The 16,085-nt window shown below is 38.5% G+C and overlaps 1 protein-coding gene across 1 annotated transcript in view; it reads left to right on the top strand.

Annotated features, from left to right (window-relative positions):
• Positions 1 to 14,002, top strand: part of ntrk3a (neurotrophic tyrosine kinase, receptor, type 3a) — a gene marked incomplete at both ends in the record, with an annotated part of 339,329 nt that extends 325,327 nt beyond the window's left edge. Inside the window, 2 exons of the mRNA XM_080027751.1 lie at positions 4,193 to 4,351; positions 13,817 to 14,002. Of these exons, the coding sequence (XP_079883877.1) occupies positions 4,193 to 4,351; positions 13,817 to 14,002 (345 nt within the window). The remainder of the gene's footprint in view (positions 1 to 4,192; positions 4,352 to 13,816) is intronic.
• Positions 14,003 to 16,085: the final 2,083 nt, after the last annotated feature.

Genomic DNA, 16,085 nt, shown 5'->3' with positions numbered 1-16,085 from the left:
TAAATCTAAACTGTCACGAAGCATCTCAATCCTGGGTAAAGCAAAGCATATATTGGATCACAAATCATTGCATATTCTCTACTGTTCAATGATCTTACCTTATTTAAATTACTGTGTGGAGGTCTGGGGGACCACTTACAAAAGCTCACTGCTACCACTAGTTACACTTCAAAAACGAGCCATAAGAATAATCAATCAAGCAGGATATTAAGATCACAACAAAACCTCCTCTTTTTACATTCCCGTATCATAAAATTCAAGGACCCGGTTGAATATCAAGTTGCACAAATCATGTTCAAAGTAAGAAATAAACTGCTACCAGGTAACATTCAAACTCTTTTTTTTTGACAGAGAGGGGGGTTATAATTTGAGGGAACAGTTAAACTTTAAGATGCTAGCTGTTCGCACGACTTTAAAATGTCAATGCATTTCAATTGGTGGTGTGAAACTGTGGAATGGTATGAGCACGGAGCTAAAGCAATGTCCAAACATGATTCAGTTAAAAAAGAAAAATCAAAGCAATGATTTTTACAAGGTACAGGGATGAAGGAGAGATTTAAGAAGGAAAGTATACAAAAAAATTAAAATTAAAATAGTAATAATAAAAAATAAATGTAAAAAAGTATATATATTGTATATATATATATTAAAAGGGTAAATATGGTGCATCGTATTTTATGAATATTTGTATTTATATATATATATAGATATGTTGATTGTATAGATATGTGGTTTGTATACATGTATATATAGATATAGATATGTGGATTGTACAAATATATAGATATATGGATTGTTTAAATGAATATAATGGACATAGATATATGTTTGTATAGATGTATGTATGTATGTATATTTGTATGGATTGTAAATATCATAAAATATAAAATATCAAATATAGTATAAAAAACTGTATATATTTGTAAAAGAGATTATAAGGAACACAGGAAGCTAATATAAATATAAATTATTGAGCTGTGGAAAAGGAGTAGGATTAAATAAGTTATAGTTCTTCCTACTCCTTTTCAGGCATATCAATTCAATATGTTATTTGTTTATTTTTGTTTATTTTTTTATTTTTTGTGAAATCATTTGAACAATTTTTTTTGTATTTTCATGCTTTTCATTTTGTTTTGTAAATTTTGATGTCTGAAATAAATTGAATCAATCAATCAATCAATCAATCAATCAATCAATCAATCAATCAATCAAACACTTCCAGCTCACTGATAATTCATCCTACAAAGTTCATTTCTTCGACCAAATATTCAGCTATATTTCGTCTTTCATTGTTAAAATTCAACCTTTTTTAAAAAAAGCATAGTTTTCAAATTAATCAGCCATGTTTGACGCATGTAACATCAATTTGAGTGATATTTAGAGTGTGCACATCAACTGCCAGAGTGGAGGAGAGGGAATAAAAAAGAACACCAGACATTTTTAAGATTGCGTCAACTCACAAAAATCTAACTCCTCGTGGAAAATGTTGGTCTCTAACTGTAGATATTGTTACGGTCACAGAAATGTTTCTTTGGAGCCAAATGGACATACATTAGAAAAAAGTCTAACCGAACGATGCCTCCTGCCTCATTGACACCAATATTAAAATAGACTTTGCTTTCAACGAGGAGATTCAAAGTGTACACCATTTGCTTCTTGCTCTGAATTCTAAAGTTTTCAAATTACAAACACAAATTTGACACTGAATATTAATTGGAATCTTCTGGTTCTCACGGTAGGTTAATTTCATCTGTCAGACAAACAGTTTGCAAGATAGAAGCAGCAGTTTGGGCTTATGCGTTCAGTTGAAATCGCCTGTGTGTGAGATCCTCTTTGGGAGAGAAGTGACGGTACGTGTGTACAGTACCAGCTGTTTAAAATTGACACTGATTAGCTGTCAGTCACTATGGAGACCTCTGCACCTGTCTGTGACATCATAGGATAATGTAGGTCACAGAATGGGAGAAGAGTCCAATCTCTTATGATACATCCAGAATACAAGTGAAATTTTCCTAAATCGAGAGTTTGAGAATGCTTTTCCTCTAAAAACTTTCAAAATGTTCAACTTTTTCAGGAGTTTGAAATGACCTCCTCTGGAAACCGGTAGAGGTTCCTGAAAATAAGAAAAAATATGAAAATATTTATGTGGATTTTAAATTTTATTTTCCAAAAATGACTCCACAGCCCCATTCAAAGCGGATAGGAAAAATTCAAAATGCGTTAACTCAGTCATTTTTCATCCGATAAACTTCATTCAATATTCTACATGTTCAGCTCCTTCAGGACAATACATGGTAGTATCCTGATTGAGCTGAACACAGGGTTGGGGGTACGAGTCCCCGTTCCAACACAAAATTTTAGACTTTACCGGACTTTACATCTGTGCAATTTTCTTCAAAATTTGCACAGATGTTGATTATGACTCAGAGATGACATCAGAAGAGTTTAGAGGTCAAAGGTCAAATTTCAAGGTCACTGTGCCGTTGCCTTTTGTGACTGCATTATCTCATGGACGCTTCCACGGTTTTTCTTCAAATTTTGCATAGATGTTGATTATGACTCAGAGATGACATCACAAGAGTTTAGAGGTCAAAGGTCAAATTTCAAGGTCACTGTGACGTTGCCTTTTGTGACTGCATTATCTCATGAACGCTTCCACGGTTTTTCTTCAAATTTTGCACAAATGTTGATTCTGACTCAAAGATGAACTGATTACATTTTGGAGGTCATACTTCAAGGTGATAATTCATTCCTAATTCCAGCTAGAAAGTCCATTCAAACTTCCAAATATTCCACATTTTTCAAACATACTATTTTTCAACCATTCTGTTCATTCAGATATATTCATCCTTCGTTCATCATCAACATTCAGCAGTAAGCTTCTTCACTATCAGCTTCAGCAGAGTAAGCATTCACACCGCAATTTCTTCAGGAATTGCATTTCTAGTTAGTTATAGTTACTCACTACTTGTTCCAAAAAGTAACTGAGTTGGTAACTGAATTACTGTATAATAGAAGTAACTAGTTACCAGCGAAAGTAACTATTTGCGTTACTGTAAAAAAAAAGTTGCTATATATATGTCAAAGAATTTGGATTTTTCTGAGCAGTTTTCACAAGTCAGTTGAAATAAGTAGATCTTACAAGTACTTGTAGGCTACATAACCTTCAATATTTATTGCACATCAACAGACAGCAAGATAAGAGGTTTAAACATTCTTTGACGTTAAACAGCTGTTGGACCCGCGAATTGCGGCCATTTAGTAACGTGCATAAATTATAATAGAGATCGGGGAAACTCCAAGCACTTACTCACAAGGGCAACACACTCAGGGAAAGCTAGTTTCAACCGTGGATTGATAGGTGGTTACTGCGGCAACTTGCACGCTCACACAGCAGATAGAGAAAGAAAAAGAAACTTCACCAAACAGGCGCTCCGGCTGACTGACGTGACGGCCACTAACTGACAGTTATAATGTCATCCACACTGAATAAAACACATCTTAAAACACTATAAGAAATAACAATCGCTTATCTCGTTGTTAACTCACCCGGACTCCTCACTAGCAGTTTGTGTAGTTTGGAGCCTGGGGTGCGTTCGGATTACACAGTTTATTCAATAAATTCATAGTAACGCACCGCATTTAACGTTCAGTAACGATAACGGCGTTGTAACGACGGAAACAGTACTTAGTTAGATTACCCTGTTACTGAAAAAATAACGCTGTTAGGTAACGCCGTTATTCCAAACACTGCTTATGACAATATCGAAGATTTATTGTTTGTGTTTTAATAGCGTTTTTATGAGTTATTGAACCCAGAAGTTGAATCTGTCAACATCTTTCCAGCTTTACCACAGTCTGGAACTGTCTACTCTCAACGTTGTATTCTTGATAAAATTGTATTTCCACTTTATTCTCAAAATCCTCCTCCCATTTTTTTTCTCTCCTGTGAACACTCAGTTTTACAGACAGGTAGCTAATAATGAGTTCATATTCACTGATTTTGACAACAAGTGATTTTGACAATAAGCATGCTCCAGAATCACTGACCACACCTTTAATAAAAGTGAAGATCACTATCAATGCTTGTTGTGTTAAGCATCATCATAAAAAGCATGATGTATGATGTTGATCATATGCTTCTTCATGTTCAAATTAAAAACTTGATCCATCCAAGATTGTGTGTGTTCAGGTGGGAGGTCACACCATGCTGCCTATCCGCTGGATGCCCCCAGAGAGCATCATGTACAGGAAGTTCACCACAGAGAGTGACGTGTGGAGCTTTGGAGTCATACTGTGGGAAATCTTCACTTACGGCAAACAACCATGGTTCCAGCTCGCCAATAATGAGGTATACTATCACTTATGTGTATGTGTATAATATACATACATACATATACATAATATACACTGTATATTATGTATATGTATGTATGTATGTATGTATGTATGTATGTATGTATGTATGTATGTATGTATGTATGTATGTATGTATGTATGTATCTATCTATCTATCTATCTATCTATCTATCTATCTATCTATGGACAGTATATGTATGTATGGTAAAAGTCTTTGTTCAATTATTTATGACAAGCATTATCACTTACTAAGAGGAAATACATTAAAGGAAATGTACTGTTTATTAAGTTCCGGGTCCCCTTTTTATAGGGTTAGTCATCGTTGATATCGGTTATAGATTAACAAGACATTATGTGATGGAGTAAGCTACCATTTTGGACACTGAAATATTGTTCTCTGCTGGGGATTTGGGGTAGTTAGGGGAACGAGAAGGAGTTCTCATGATTTCACACATATTCAACATGTGTTTTTTAAGACTGATTCTGATTCTTAGATTAGACATTTCAACATTTGACTGGTTTAAGGCAATAAACTGAATCAAAAATGAATTAATACATAAGTACTTGAAAGTATGGAGACTACAGAGCTTTAATGTTCCCAAGCTTTGAGGCCAAGTTATCATGGAATGCACAACAACATAAAACGTAATAAAATAGATACAGCATAAATGAAAAAAATTATTTGGACTTCTGACCTCAATATTGCTTCAATTCTGGATATAATAATAATAATAATAATTCATTTTATTTGAGGGCGCCTTTCATAGCACTCAAGGTCACCTTACAGGGCAGATTGATCTGGTAAAAAAAGTATGAGGATATCTATAAAGGGAAAATAAAGTCCCATTCACCACGTAATGTGATACTAGTGTAACCTGTTGTGGTCATTTTCAGGACTTTCCTCCCGGGTAGAGATTTTGTCACACATCCCATGTTGTTCACTGGGGTCATATTATTCTATAACTGTTGAGATATTCTTTGCTAAATGAAGTCCATACAAATCCTATCCAGGAATTCTACTAAAGATTTACGTGTAGGCTATGCATATTTAATGAGATATTGCCTATTTTGCATATTTTATTTTATTTTTTAGACAAAGTGTAATACAAAAAGTATTTCTGTTAATATGAAGATTAATATGGTAGAAATGTATGAAGATATCTATAAAGGAAACAAAAAGTCCCATTCCCTAGTGTGATACTAGTGTCACCTATTGTGGTCAATTTCAGGACTTTCGCCCTGGGTAAAGATTTTGTCACACATCCTACGTTGTTCACTGGGGTCATATTAGTCTATAACAGTTGAGATAATCTTTGCTAAATGAAGTGAATACAAATCGTATCCAGGACCTCTAGGGTTTATAGGCTACGCATATTGAATGAGATATTGCCTCATTTGCATATTTTGAAATTTTTTAGACAAAGTGTAATACAAAAAGTATTTCTCTTAATATGAAGATTAATCTGGTAAAAAATGATGAGGATATCTATAAAGGAAAAAAAGAGTCCCATTCACCACGTAGTGTGATACTAGTGTAACCCGTTCTGATCATTTTCAGGACTTTCGCCCCGGATAGAGATTTTGTCACACATCCCACGTTGTTCACTGGGGTCATATTAGTCTATAACAGTTTAGATATTCTCCGCTAAATGAAGCGCATATAAAACTTTCCCAGCACCTAGACTAATACAGCCTTTTTCATCTGAGCTCTTCTTTAATGAAGTTTACATTTTCCCAGATTAACGATGTGTTAATTAATGTATATAAATGTAAAAAAAAAATCTAATAAAACCCAAGTTTTAATAAACAGGATTTTTTCCTTTAGTGTCGATAGAACGTGACCCGTTTTATGAAATAGCTCCCACACAAGATATATGTTAGAACTAAGAACAGTGGACTACTAAGAACACCTCAAAGTTCCTGTACCTGAATTTAGAACTAACTGAGCACTTGTTATCTACAATTGATGTTCACATTGCGTTTGAAGAACAAGGCTTTTTTCAGTCATTTCAGTAGAGAGAGTCCTAACATTTCTGTTCAATAACAGTGAATGGACCAAAAAGGTCAGCACCTGCTGGTAATAGTTGAGTCAGTCGGTATGAAGCAACTAGCCAAAATCCCAGCATATTCATTATAGTATGGTTATTCTCTGATTGTGATCTGAGGCAAATCAGATCACATCTATTGTTTGGACAATAAAACTGAAACTTTTGAGATTTTGAGGTGTCTATCCTTTGCAGACATCACAGGTTCTGATGTTTATAAACAACCTGGCTTCCTGCTGTATTATTTTATTTGCATCTTCATACACCAGTGAGTCAGTGTTAATTTTGGCAGCATATTCTGATTTAGTCTTTTGAATATCACACCATTTTGTCTTAGTCCTATTTTAGTCATCTGAAATCTTTTAGGGTGTATTCACACATGCCGTGTTTAGTTTGGTTGAAACGAACTCAGATGCACTTCTGCCTTTGGTGCGCATCTTTCAGACATGTGTGAATACAGCAATCGCACTCAGGGGCGGACCAAACAAACGCTCCGAGACCCAGCTGAAGAGGTGGTCTCGATGCGGTTCCATACGCACTCTGCTGCAGTTCGTTTGTGGTGTGAATTTGTTCGGACTCGATCCGACCCAATTGCAGGAAGCACTGTGCCTTTTTTTTAAATAAATCGCCGTCAGCTTCACATTATGGGAAAGTGTTGTTGTCGCCACTGTTAGGAAGATTAGTTGTGGTTTGACCAGGAGCCCAGAGCGAATATATTACATTTGATCGACAGGACGCGTAAACATGCTGATGTGTTCAGCGATCAGATGAAGGAGAGGGGAGCGTCTCCCGCACAGTGACAACAGGTTCACGCTGCGCCTAGTATGAAGTGCGTGTTTTTATTTTGCTTCCCATGTTATGGGACCGTCAATACTATCCCCATGTCAGTTTGGAGCTGAGCCGCGCCAAACTCACACCCAGCTGACTAAATCAGCTGTGTGTCAGCTTGAGCCTTTTCCTCGCGAGCCGTGCGTCCAGCAGCAAAAATACAGTAAATATTATGTTTCACATCGTAGGCTACATGCCACAAATTGACACAGGCCTACATATTATAACCATATGAAACAACAATAATTTCATGTTTTTTTATTTTATGTATAGGCTAGATGTAGGCCTATTTATTTATTATTTTTAACCCCATATCGTATCAGTTATATATTTAGCAGTTTTCACTTTGTGCTTCCTGCTTCTCTCCACCCCACAATGTCTGTCCAATGAATGAATGAACTCAGATCACGTGTGGTTTTACTTCTTAATGCTGGTTCACTTGCACAAGGGGCGATATGAAAGTGGACCACACCAAAAAAGAAAAATCTAAACTCTATTTGGTCTGGACCAAAGCAAGTGAACTAGCGGACTTTGCGAATGTGAATACACTCTTAGTCTTAGTCAACTAAATATAAGCAGATTTTAGTTGACTAAATTTACAGCGGACTTAGTCGAGTAAGTGTCAGTGTTGCCAACTCTTCAGTAAGGAAAGTAGCTATTGGCTGTCCAAAAAGTCGCTAGAAGTCGCCAGATAACGTCATCGCCTAATTTGCATATTTGTAGACAGGGGTTTTATACAGTGATATTTGAATAGATGAGGTTCTAGTGTTATGAACGTGACAATCGCATAAACAACCAACGTGATAATTTTAAGTCTAGCAGTAATCATACATGCTCATGGTTTAAAAAAGCACTGCATAACATTTTGAATTGCACTACTCGTAGACCAGGGGTGCCCATTACATCGATCGCGAACGACCGGTCGATCGCGAAGGCATTGTGGGTAGATCGCGAAGGCATTATAAAAAAAAGAAAAAAAAATGTAGACCCCGAACAACTTTATTTAAAAAAATAAACAATTGACTGGCTCATTATGGGCCCCTAACCTTAGTAGGTAGGGGGGGCATACAGACGCCAGGACATTTTTGATATTTTTTTAATTACATTGTTCGTGGCTACGAAGAGCAGATTGATTTTATTTTATTTGTGTATGGACACGACAATGACATTGGACGAACCAGATGCAATGTTTTTAGTGTATTAGCATAAATGCTAGTTTACAACACCTGTCCACAGGAGGCTTTTAAAAACAACAAAATAAACAAGTCAAAACAAAAACAAGATCAAATACTGATAAAAACTGACAATTAAAAGAGTAAAAATGCAGTATACAGCAGGGGCCTATATTGAGGTATACTGTATTAAAGCTCCCATATTATACACTTTTCGGTACTATTATACACCATATTATATGGTCTTAGTGGTCCCTAATACGTTTTTCTTTAATTGTTTGCTGAAAAAAACTTTCAGATAATTTATTGTACTATGCTGATGTTCAGCTAATCTCACAATGGCCTATTTTTTAAAAAGAGCTGCAGCTCCCCTCGTAAATATACAATCTTTGAGCTGCCCCCGCCCCCTGTCCGGAAGCGAAGCCAGATACGCCTCGCCCTCTGTCTGTCAGGGCCGTGGACCAATAAGAAATAGGGGTGTGGGCTGCACAGTGGAAGCTTCAGGCGTTCCAGTTTGTGAGGTCAGAAAAGGGGAAAATTCTGACTGGAGAATATTGGGGGGGAGGGGTGGGGGTTTCAGAAAGGGGGAGAGTGAGAACAGGAGAGAATGTTATTTTTTAAAATATTTTGGCAGTCTCTAGGCACACCGTGGACCCATGGATATGTTAGAACACATTTAAAAAGTGCATTTAGCATAATATGTGACCTTTAAAAAAAAAAAAGACTTCACAGAGAGATTTTTTAAACCTGTACATTTTTTCTTTCTGCTTTTTGGTTATTCTGTGTCCAGACTTGGTCATTATAAAAGTAGCTCACAAGCTGAAAACTTGTGGGCACCCCTGTCGTAGACTGTAGAAGAGGTGGGAAAAGCTGCTAACTGCTAATAGGGATGCTAACGGAACACGAGCGGAGAGGTGTGTATCTCCTGCTCTGACCAGCTGGGAGGGACTGCTGCGCGAGGACCGGGCCGCCTGTCAGTGCTCTGTGACGGGGGACGGGCCGGGAGGCTCCTGCTGCTCATTGAGAACAATTAAAAGTGATACTTGCTTTGGCGATAAAGTCACCAATTACACCAGAAAAAAAGCTAGATTTGTCGCTTGTCGCTGTTTTGAAAAAAAAGTCGCCAGGGGGGCTGAAAAGTCGCTAAATATAGCGACAAAATCGCTGCAACACTGCTAAGTGTTTCTTTCTTCATTGAATGGTATTAAGTTTTGAATATGCAATACAGACACAGATTTAATGGTTGTAATACAAAACATGTATTCTATTTCATTCCTAATAATCTCACATAAAATCAGTGTACCTGACTGGATAGGGGGGAGGGGGGCTTTAAGAGCCTGTGCCCGGGGGCCCGTTATCTCATGATCTGTCTATGAGCCAACTGGATTCCACAATATTTTTTCTTTTCACAAGCATTATTTATAAAAAAATTAAAATAAAGAAAATAAAAAAATAAGTGGGGGGCCCCACACTAGGTCTTGAAACGGGCCCCGAGGTCGCTAAGGCCGCCCCTGGGCAGCAGAAGCAGCACGCAGTTAAAGCGGCTACGAGTAACATTTAAATATCTTTTAAACAGCCTCATGTTTCCTCTGATAATCATAAATTACCTTTAACAGCAAACGAGACCATCAGTGCAAAGAAAGACGTTTTTATATAGTTTTTATTACTGCTTTTGGTCTGAGTCCAGTCCGATTTTCGGTTTGCTCGTGCAGGCTCTATGGTCACATATCCGTATTGGTCGCAGATTTCAGTGTGGAGCAGCAACGCGATTTGAGAAGCCTATCCCTCCAGGTGAGGGAAGGGGAGCGGGAGCCTTGTTTGAGACAGTCATTTGTCGTCATAATGACTGATAACGGGGCTGAACTATCAAAGAAAGAAAAGAGAAAAAGAAAAGCTAAAAGGGAGAGTGATATAGGCTACGGGCGGGACGAGGGCGTTGCCAAGCAACGTGTATACAATTTCACGAGAGCGAAACTAGACTGCAGCGTTTACTCCTAAATGAATGAGCAGTTTGTACTAACACAAAGTTTGCTTTGCTTCACCATCATCAGATAACCATTATCTGAAATAGTCATTATTTACATCAACAACACAAACACATTACCTCATCGTGATCCATACTAACTGCCGTCTCTCGTTCATTCGCTTTCTGTGAGGACACGTAGGCTAATCTTTCAGCTCCGTGAGAGAGAGTAGTTAGGTGACACTGCTGCATCAACTCATTGCAATCAGGTGTGTGTAGCACTGACTGGCATTAGTTGATGCAGTGTCAAAACCACTCTCACGGAGCCGAAAAGAGTCCTCACACTTTCAACACACGGACATGCACTATATTGCGCCCTTCTCAGTTCACACTCGCACGACTGGCACGAGCTAGAAAAAACAGCTTTGCTACAGCGGGCGTCGTAAAAATACTACCGCTTTTGTCCAAAGGGGACACTCGTTACTCGTAGTGGCTTTAAGGCGCTGACAAAAAAGTGAGCAACTGCCCTTTCCTTTAAGCAACACTGCTGCCGCTGAGTGTGTTCGGACTTCTATTGCATCAAAGCCTTTTTGATAATAAAATGAGAGGTTTTAATTGAATGCTGTCCATGCGTCGGAGACTGTTGATTGTAACTTACTCGGGTGAAAACAGAAACTAACGGAGGGAGGCGGCAGTTTCACAGTTAATTTCCTATATAGTTGCGCAGTCAGTTTGGGGACATGGCTCTGTGTATTCAAGCTCGAGACACAGCCTACTACAAACAGATCGCGGAACTTAGCCGTTCCCCTAGACAACGTTAACGGGCAGGATATCCCTGACTATCATTTTGTCCATCAAACCGCAGAGTTTTTCTGCACAGCGGCTCACTCCACCCGCTCACACTGCCGAGGTCTCCCGGTGATCTTCACCGACACAGGGTTGCATTCGCTGCTTTGCACTGATTGGATTTCTTCCCAACTTGTCCCACAAAAAGAGTAGTTCTGATTGGATCTCTTCTCCATTCGTCCCGCCTTAACATTTTCGTATCGTTCCTATTCGTTGACTATAGTGTCAGTTATATTCGTCTCAGTCTTCGTCATCATATCTGCCTTTTTATTTAGTTTTTATTTAATTTATGTCCGTGAAAAAGGTTCGTTGACTAATATTTTTCGTCATAGTCTTAGTCAACGAAATTAACACTGCAGTGAGTCCCTGGGGAGCAGAGACCTAGAAAATTAGGTTGCGTTCCGAATCGCATACTCTTTCTTTTTTCTATTCTACATACTACATCCAACGATAAAAAGAATCTAGTTAGGATGCAGTAGGCATACTATTGGGACATACTTTTCTCTCTTATATCATCATAACATTGCGCCTTGATCTTGCCTCTTGCTTTTATATCCGTCGCATCCCCGTTTGTTTTCATATGGAGGCTTCGTCGATGTTACGTCACTTCACGTGTGCACTGGATTGTGGGTCAGAATCGCCCAAATAGGATGCACTTTTCAACACTAACAATCTTGGCCGCATGAAGTAGGACATCCGGGTACTTCTAACCATCCTAAATCTGGCCACAAGAATCGGGACATCCTAAATCTTTTTTCTACATACTATATAGTAGAAAGTATGCGATTCGGAACGCAACCCTAGAATGGGTGTGCATGAAGCAATACTATCACCTACACAGCAAACTGAACAGCACACTGAAGCATCAGACTATTACAGATGTCTTGATAAACTGTGTTGAGGCCCAGACCAATGAGAATCTTCACCTCATTGGTGTGCTTCACTGTATTCATTTTGTTCATGAGGGAAATGAGTAAAGATAAGAACTTCTACCTGGATTCACCTCAGTGACTGCAGCAAAGAGTAAATATCTCTCTGTCTTATGTTGAATTCTAAAATAACACTATTTAAATAACACTTGCATCATTAGATGCTTTCACTCACAGTAGCAGTGAATTAAGGCTGCTCGATTGACATACAGTGTATAACTCGAACACATTCCCTTTTGCAGTTCGGGCCGGAAATTGATCTCAGCTTGACACAGGCTCCTGTAACAGTTTGGTAACCAGGCCCGGTTCTAGGCAGTTACATTATGGTGGGCTGGTAGAAATTGTAGGTGGGCAGAGATACCGAAGATGCGAGCGCGCACTGAGCGCACGAGCAGAAATGTTTTGCCCTTGTAAGATCTCTGTGTCTGCTTTTTGGCACAGTTACTGTAAATGTTAGTTTTTAGACACATCACTGCTTACCATGATAACACTGCTACTAGAAGCTTTCCATATCAGCCACCTTCTATGAAAAGCAGAAGTATTACATTTTCTTAGAAAATAAATAGATAAAATATACAGAGTAATTTGCAACACCTTCAGAACCATCACAAAGACACCTCAGAACTCGATGAAATATCACAGTATCTCTGAATTGAAAATCTACTGCTGCTGGCAGAAATACTGATATCAAGGAATTTTCCAGACTAAAGTAGTAAAATTGCAAGGAAAAACAAATCTAATTTACATATATTTTTAAACCCTTTTTTATGTATTTTTTTTTTAAATCGCATCTTGCATCAACCTGAAATCCCATAGGCAATATTAACAGTAGGCAGCCTGAGCTGATAGAAGAGAAAGCTTTGGGGGAGCGCTTGCTGAGGGGCAGAGCTCGCGGACAGTAACGTTCACAAACAGTGCCCCTCTGATGCAGCAGCATTGTGAGAGGCAGAAATAGGCACTAGGCTTGTTTACAGGCTTAAATAAGCGATACATTACACAGAAAGTGTTGTAAGTCGGTTTGGATAAAGTAGGAGGTGAATGAGCTTTTGTGCACAGCATTTACTAACCGAAAGAACAGGTTAACGTGTGAAAAAGTTGCCGAGTAGCGGTAGTGTTCTAACTGCAAAGGACCTTTGCAAAGGAGAGCGCACTCTGTGGACGTGATTGACGGTTGACCACAGAAAAGCAGATGATGGGTGAATTTGGAGGCGGGCTGTCGCCGTGCCCACCCAATCAGAAGCTAGGAATGGTCCTGATATAGTGAATACACATATTTTAATTGGCTGAAAAAAAATATATACTGTATACATTTTCTTAAGTTTTGAGTGGGTGGGCAAGACGCACATTTGGGTGGGCAAAGCCCCTTGCCACTGGCTGGCGCTGGCCTCGTTGGTAACCAGCACTCACCAAAAACAAAAATTGTCAGCACAGAAATTCCAAACCACTGTCTTGTGCTCATTATAACCCAGTTCTCCGTGAAAAGTTTGTTTTGTCTGAAATAGCATTGTCCTACAAAAGGTCCTGTTTTGCTTTATAACTTCATTTTCATTATCCAATTACACAATTGGATAATGTGTTATGTGTGCCTGTCAAATGGCACTTTTGCACTGTAACGCAAGCCACATGTTGAAAATGTTGTCTTGTCTAACCATGTGTCTCTGTCTGTCTTCCCAGGTGATCGAGTGCATAACTCAGGGCCGAGTGCTGGAGCGCCCCAGGCTCTGTCCTAAAGAAGTCTACGATATGATGCTGGGCTGCTGGCAAAGGGAGCCACAGCAGCGCCACAACGTTAAGGACATTCAGAAGATTTTGTTTACTCTGATGAAATCCACACCAGTCTACTTGGACATACTGGGATAAGAAATAACAATGATGGAAAAACATTGGGATGAGTTTACAGTAGGTTGGACCAGATCGTCAATTGAGTACAAATGATTTCACTGGATCGGAAAATTATGGATTGATCCTGGACTCACAAGCATAGTCTGGGATGGAACCATGTGAAGTGGTGTTTAAGGTTGGACTATACCTTGCATCCAACTGACTGACATTTAAGCATCGGGAATAATCACACTATAGCGCAGTGATTTGTGTTATAAATGATTGGAATGAACTGGAAAACACTGCAAATTGCATCACAATAGAATCAGAGGAGAAATGTCTTGGACCTTCACCGGTCTGTGTTTGTGTCGGTCCGGTTTCCTTTTTATATGAACTTGTGACTTATGAGTCAAACAGGATTGAAATGTAAGGATGAATGTGTACTGGTCTGGTATGGTTTGGTCCTATCCTAATCATTTAGGTATCATCCTTTCCTGGCCTATGCATTCTCATTTGTCCCCCTAGGAATCGGGGCAGTTTTGGTTCTATCCAAGTCTTGATGAGGCCTGGAAAAGTCTGGTTTGGCTATGCTATATTTCAAATATCCCAACCTAGATTTTTGACCTCTGCCTTTCTTGTTTAATCAGGCTAAATGTACCTAGGTCTACACATTTTTAATTTGAGCCATGTTACTCCATATCCCTTATTTGGGTGTATTTTTGTTTGGTCATCATCATGGTAAACCACCTTGACTTTCTCTATGCTGTAGAAGTTCAGAAGGAGGACGGTTAAGGTAAAGGAATTCTTTGCACGTTTTAAAAATGGATGCTTGTCAACATGTTTTTGGATTTGCCATAATTGCTTTGCCAGATTAGACTCAATGCCCCTTGTGAAGAACTTGAATTTGTTCATGCCAATTTTCTGGATCATCTTCGTAATAGCATCATGCTGAATCCTTACAGTTTCAGAGTGCTAAACATGTATTTAAATTAGATCTAATAGGTTTAAAATTCAGTTTCGATGTAAAATACCTACTTATTGGTTGGTGAAAAAATGGTCTCCTTTCGGAATTTTTAATTCAAAAGTGATAATCTCAATCTTTGATTGTTGATTCTTAATGTTAAACCAGGTAAAGAGGAACTGAACTTGCTGCATTACTTCATTGTGGAACCTTTGTTAGCATGACTATTCCTGAAACCATCAGCATTCTTGTGGCTGTGACCAGAATCATCCTGATACTAAAGTAAAGAGGCCAAAAGGTTGAAAAAGCAATCAATAGAAGAAGGAGCAGACAGTTCTGGCTAAATGGAATGCCCTCTTCACATCACCATCACTCGGACCAATTACTTTTTTCAACGCTGTTTATTGAAACTTTGCGGAAGTCACTCAACAAGAAAGGACAATTTGCATTAATCATATACATTATGTCATGTACAGCAGCTACTATGTTCACTATGTCACCACTCTTTGATGTTTTCATCTGCAAAACCCTTCATAGATCCACCTTCTAGCCCTGGCCTCATGTTAGCTGTTCTATTCTGCAAAGAACAGACCAGACCTTCCAATCCTGAGCCTGGAAGGCACATTGTGTGAATGACTTGTCTGTCGCCATAGAGATGGACCTAAGTGCCTCCTACTTCTTTCTAAACACTGGGAACTCAAAAAAATAGTCTTTCAAAATAAGAGCACGCTGTAAACTTTCCTTGCTTTTCTTACAAACCAACCTACTCTCAGCACTCTATGTACTGCAAAAAACAAACAAACACAAAAACAGGAATACAATTATGAACATTTTCTCTTGGGGGAAGAAGCAAAGATGAAAAAAAAAAAATTGTGCCCTTTGCGCTGGACAAGAACACCGAACATTTTCTGTTTTAAAAAAGACAATAGTATATATATTTTTTATTTATTTTTATTCTTAAATCCAAGGTGGACCTTTGCCATGCTCCAAAGCCATTGGAATATCCTGCCACTGTGTGTGATAAAGCTGATCATTATTAAAAGACAAACAATGGGTTGGGAGGCTGCCTTTAAGGATTGCCTTATAGAAGCCTTTGTGCGTAGTGTGTGATATGCCTGGATCCAGTCTGAAATAATTTGATCAAGCAACAAAAGCTTTATG

Source organism: Ammodytes marinus (genome assembly GCF_949987685.1).
Source record: "Ammodytes marinus genome assembly, chromosome: 5".
NCBI lineage: Eukaryota > Metazoa > Chordata > Actinopteri > Uranoscopiformes > Ammodytidae > Ammodytes > Ammodytes marinus.
This window is presented reverse-complemented; position numbering and strand designations above follow the sequence as displayed.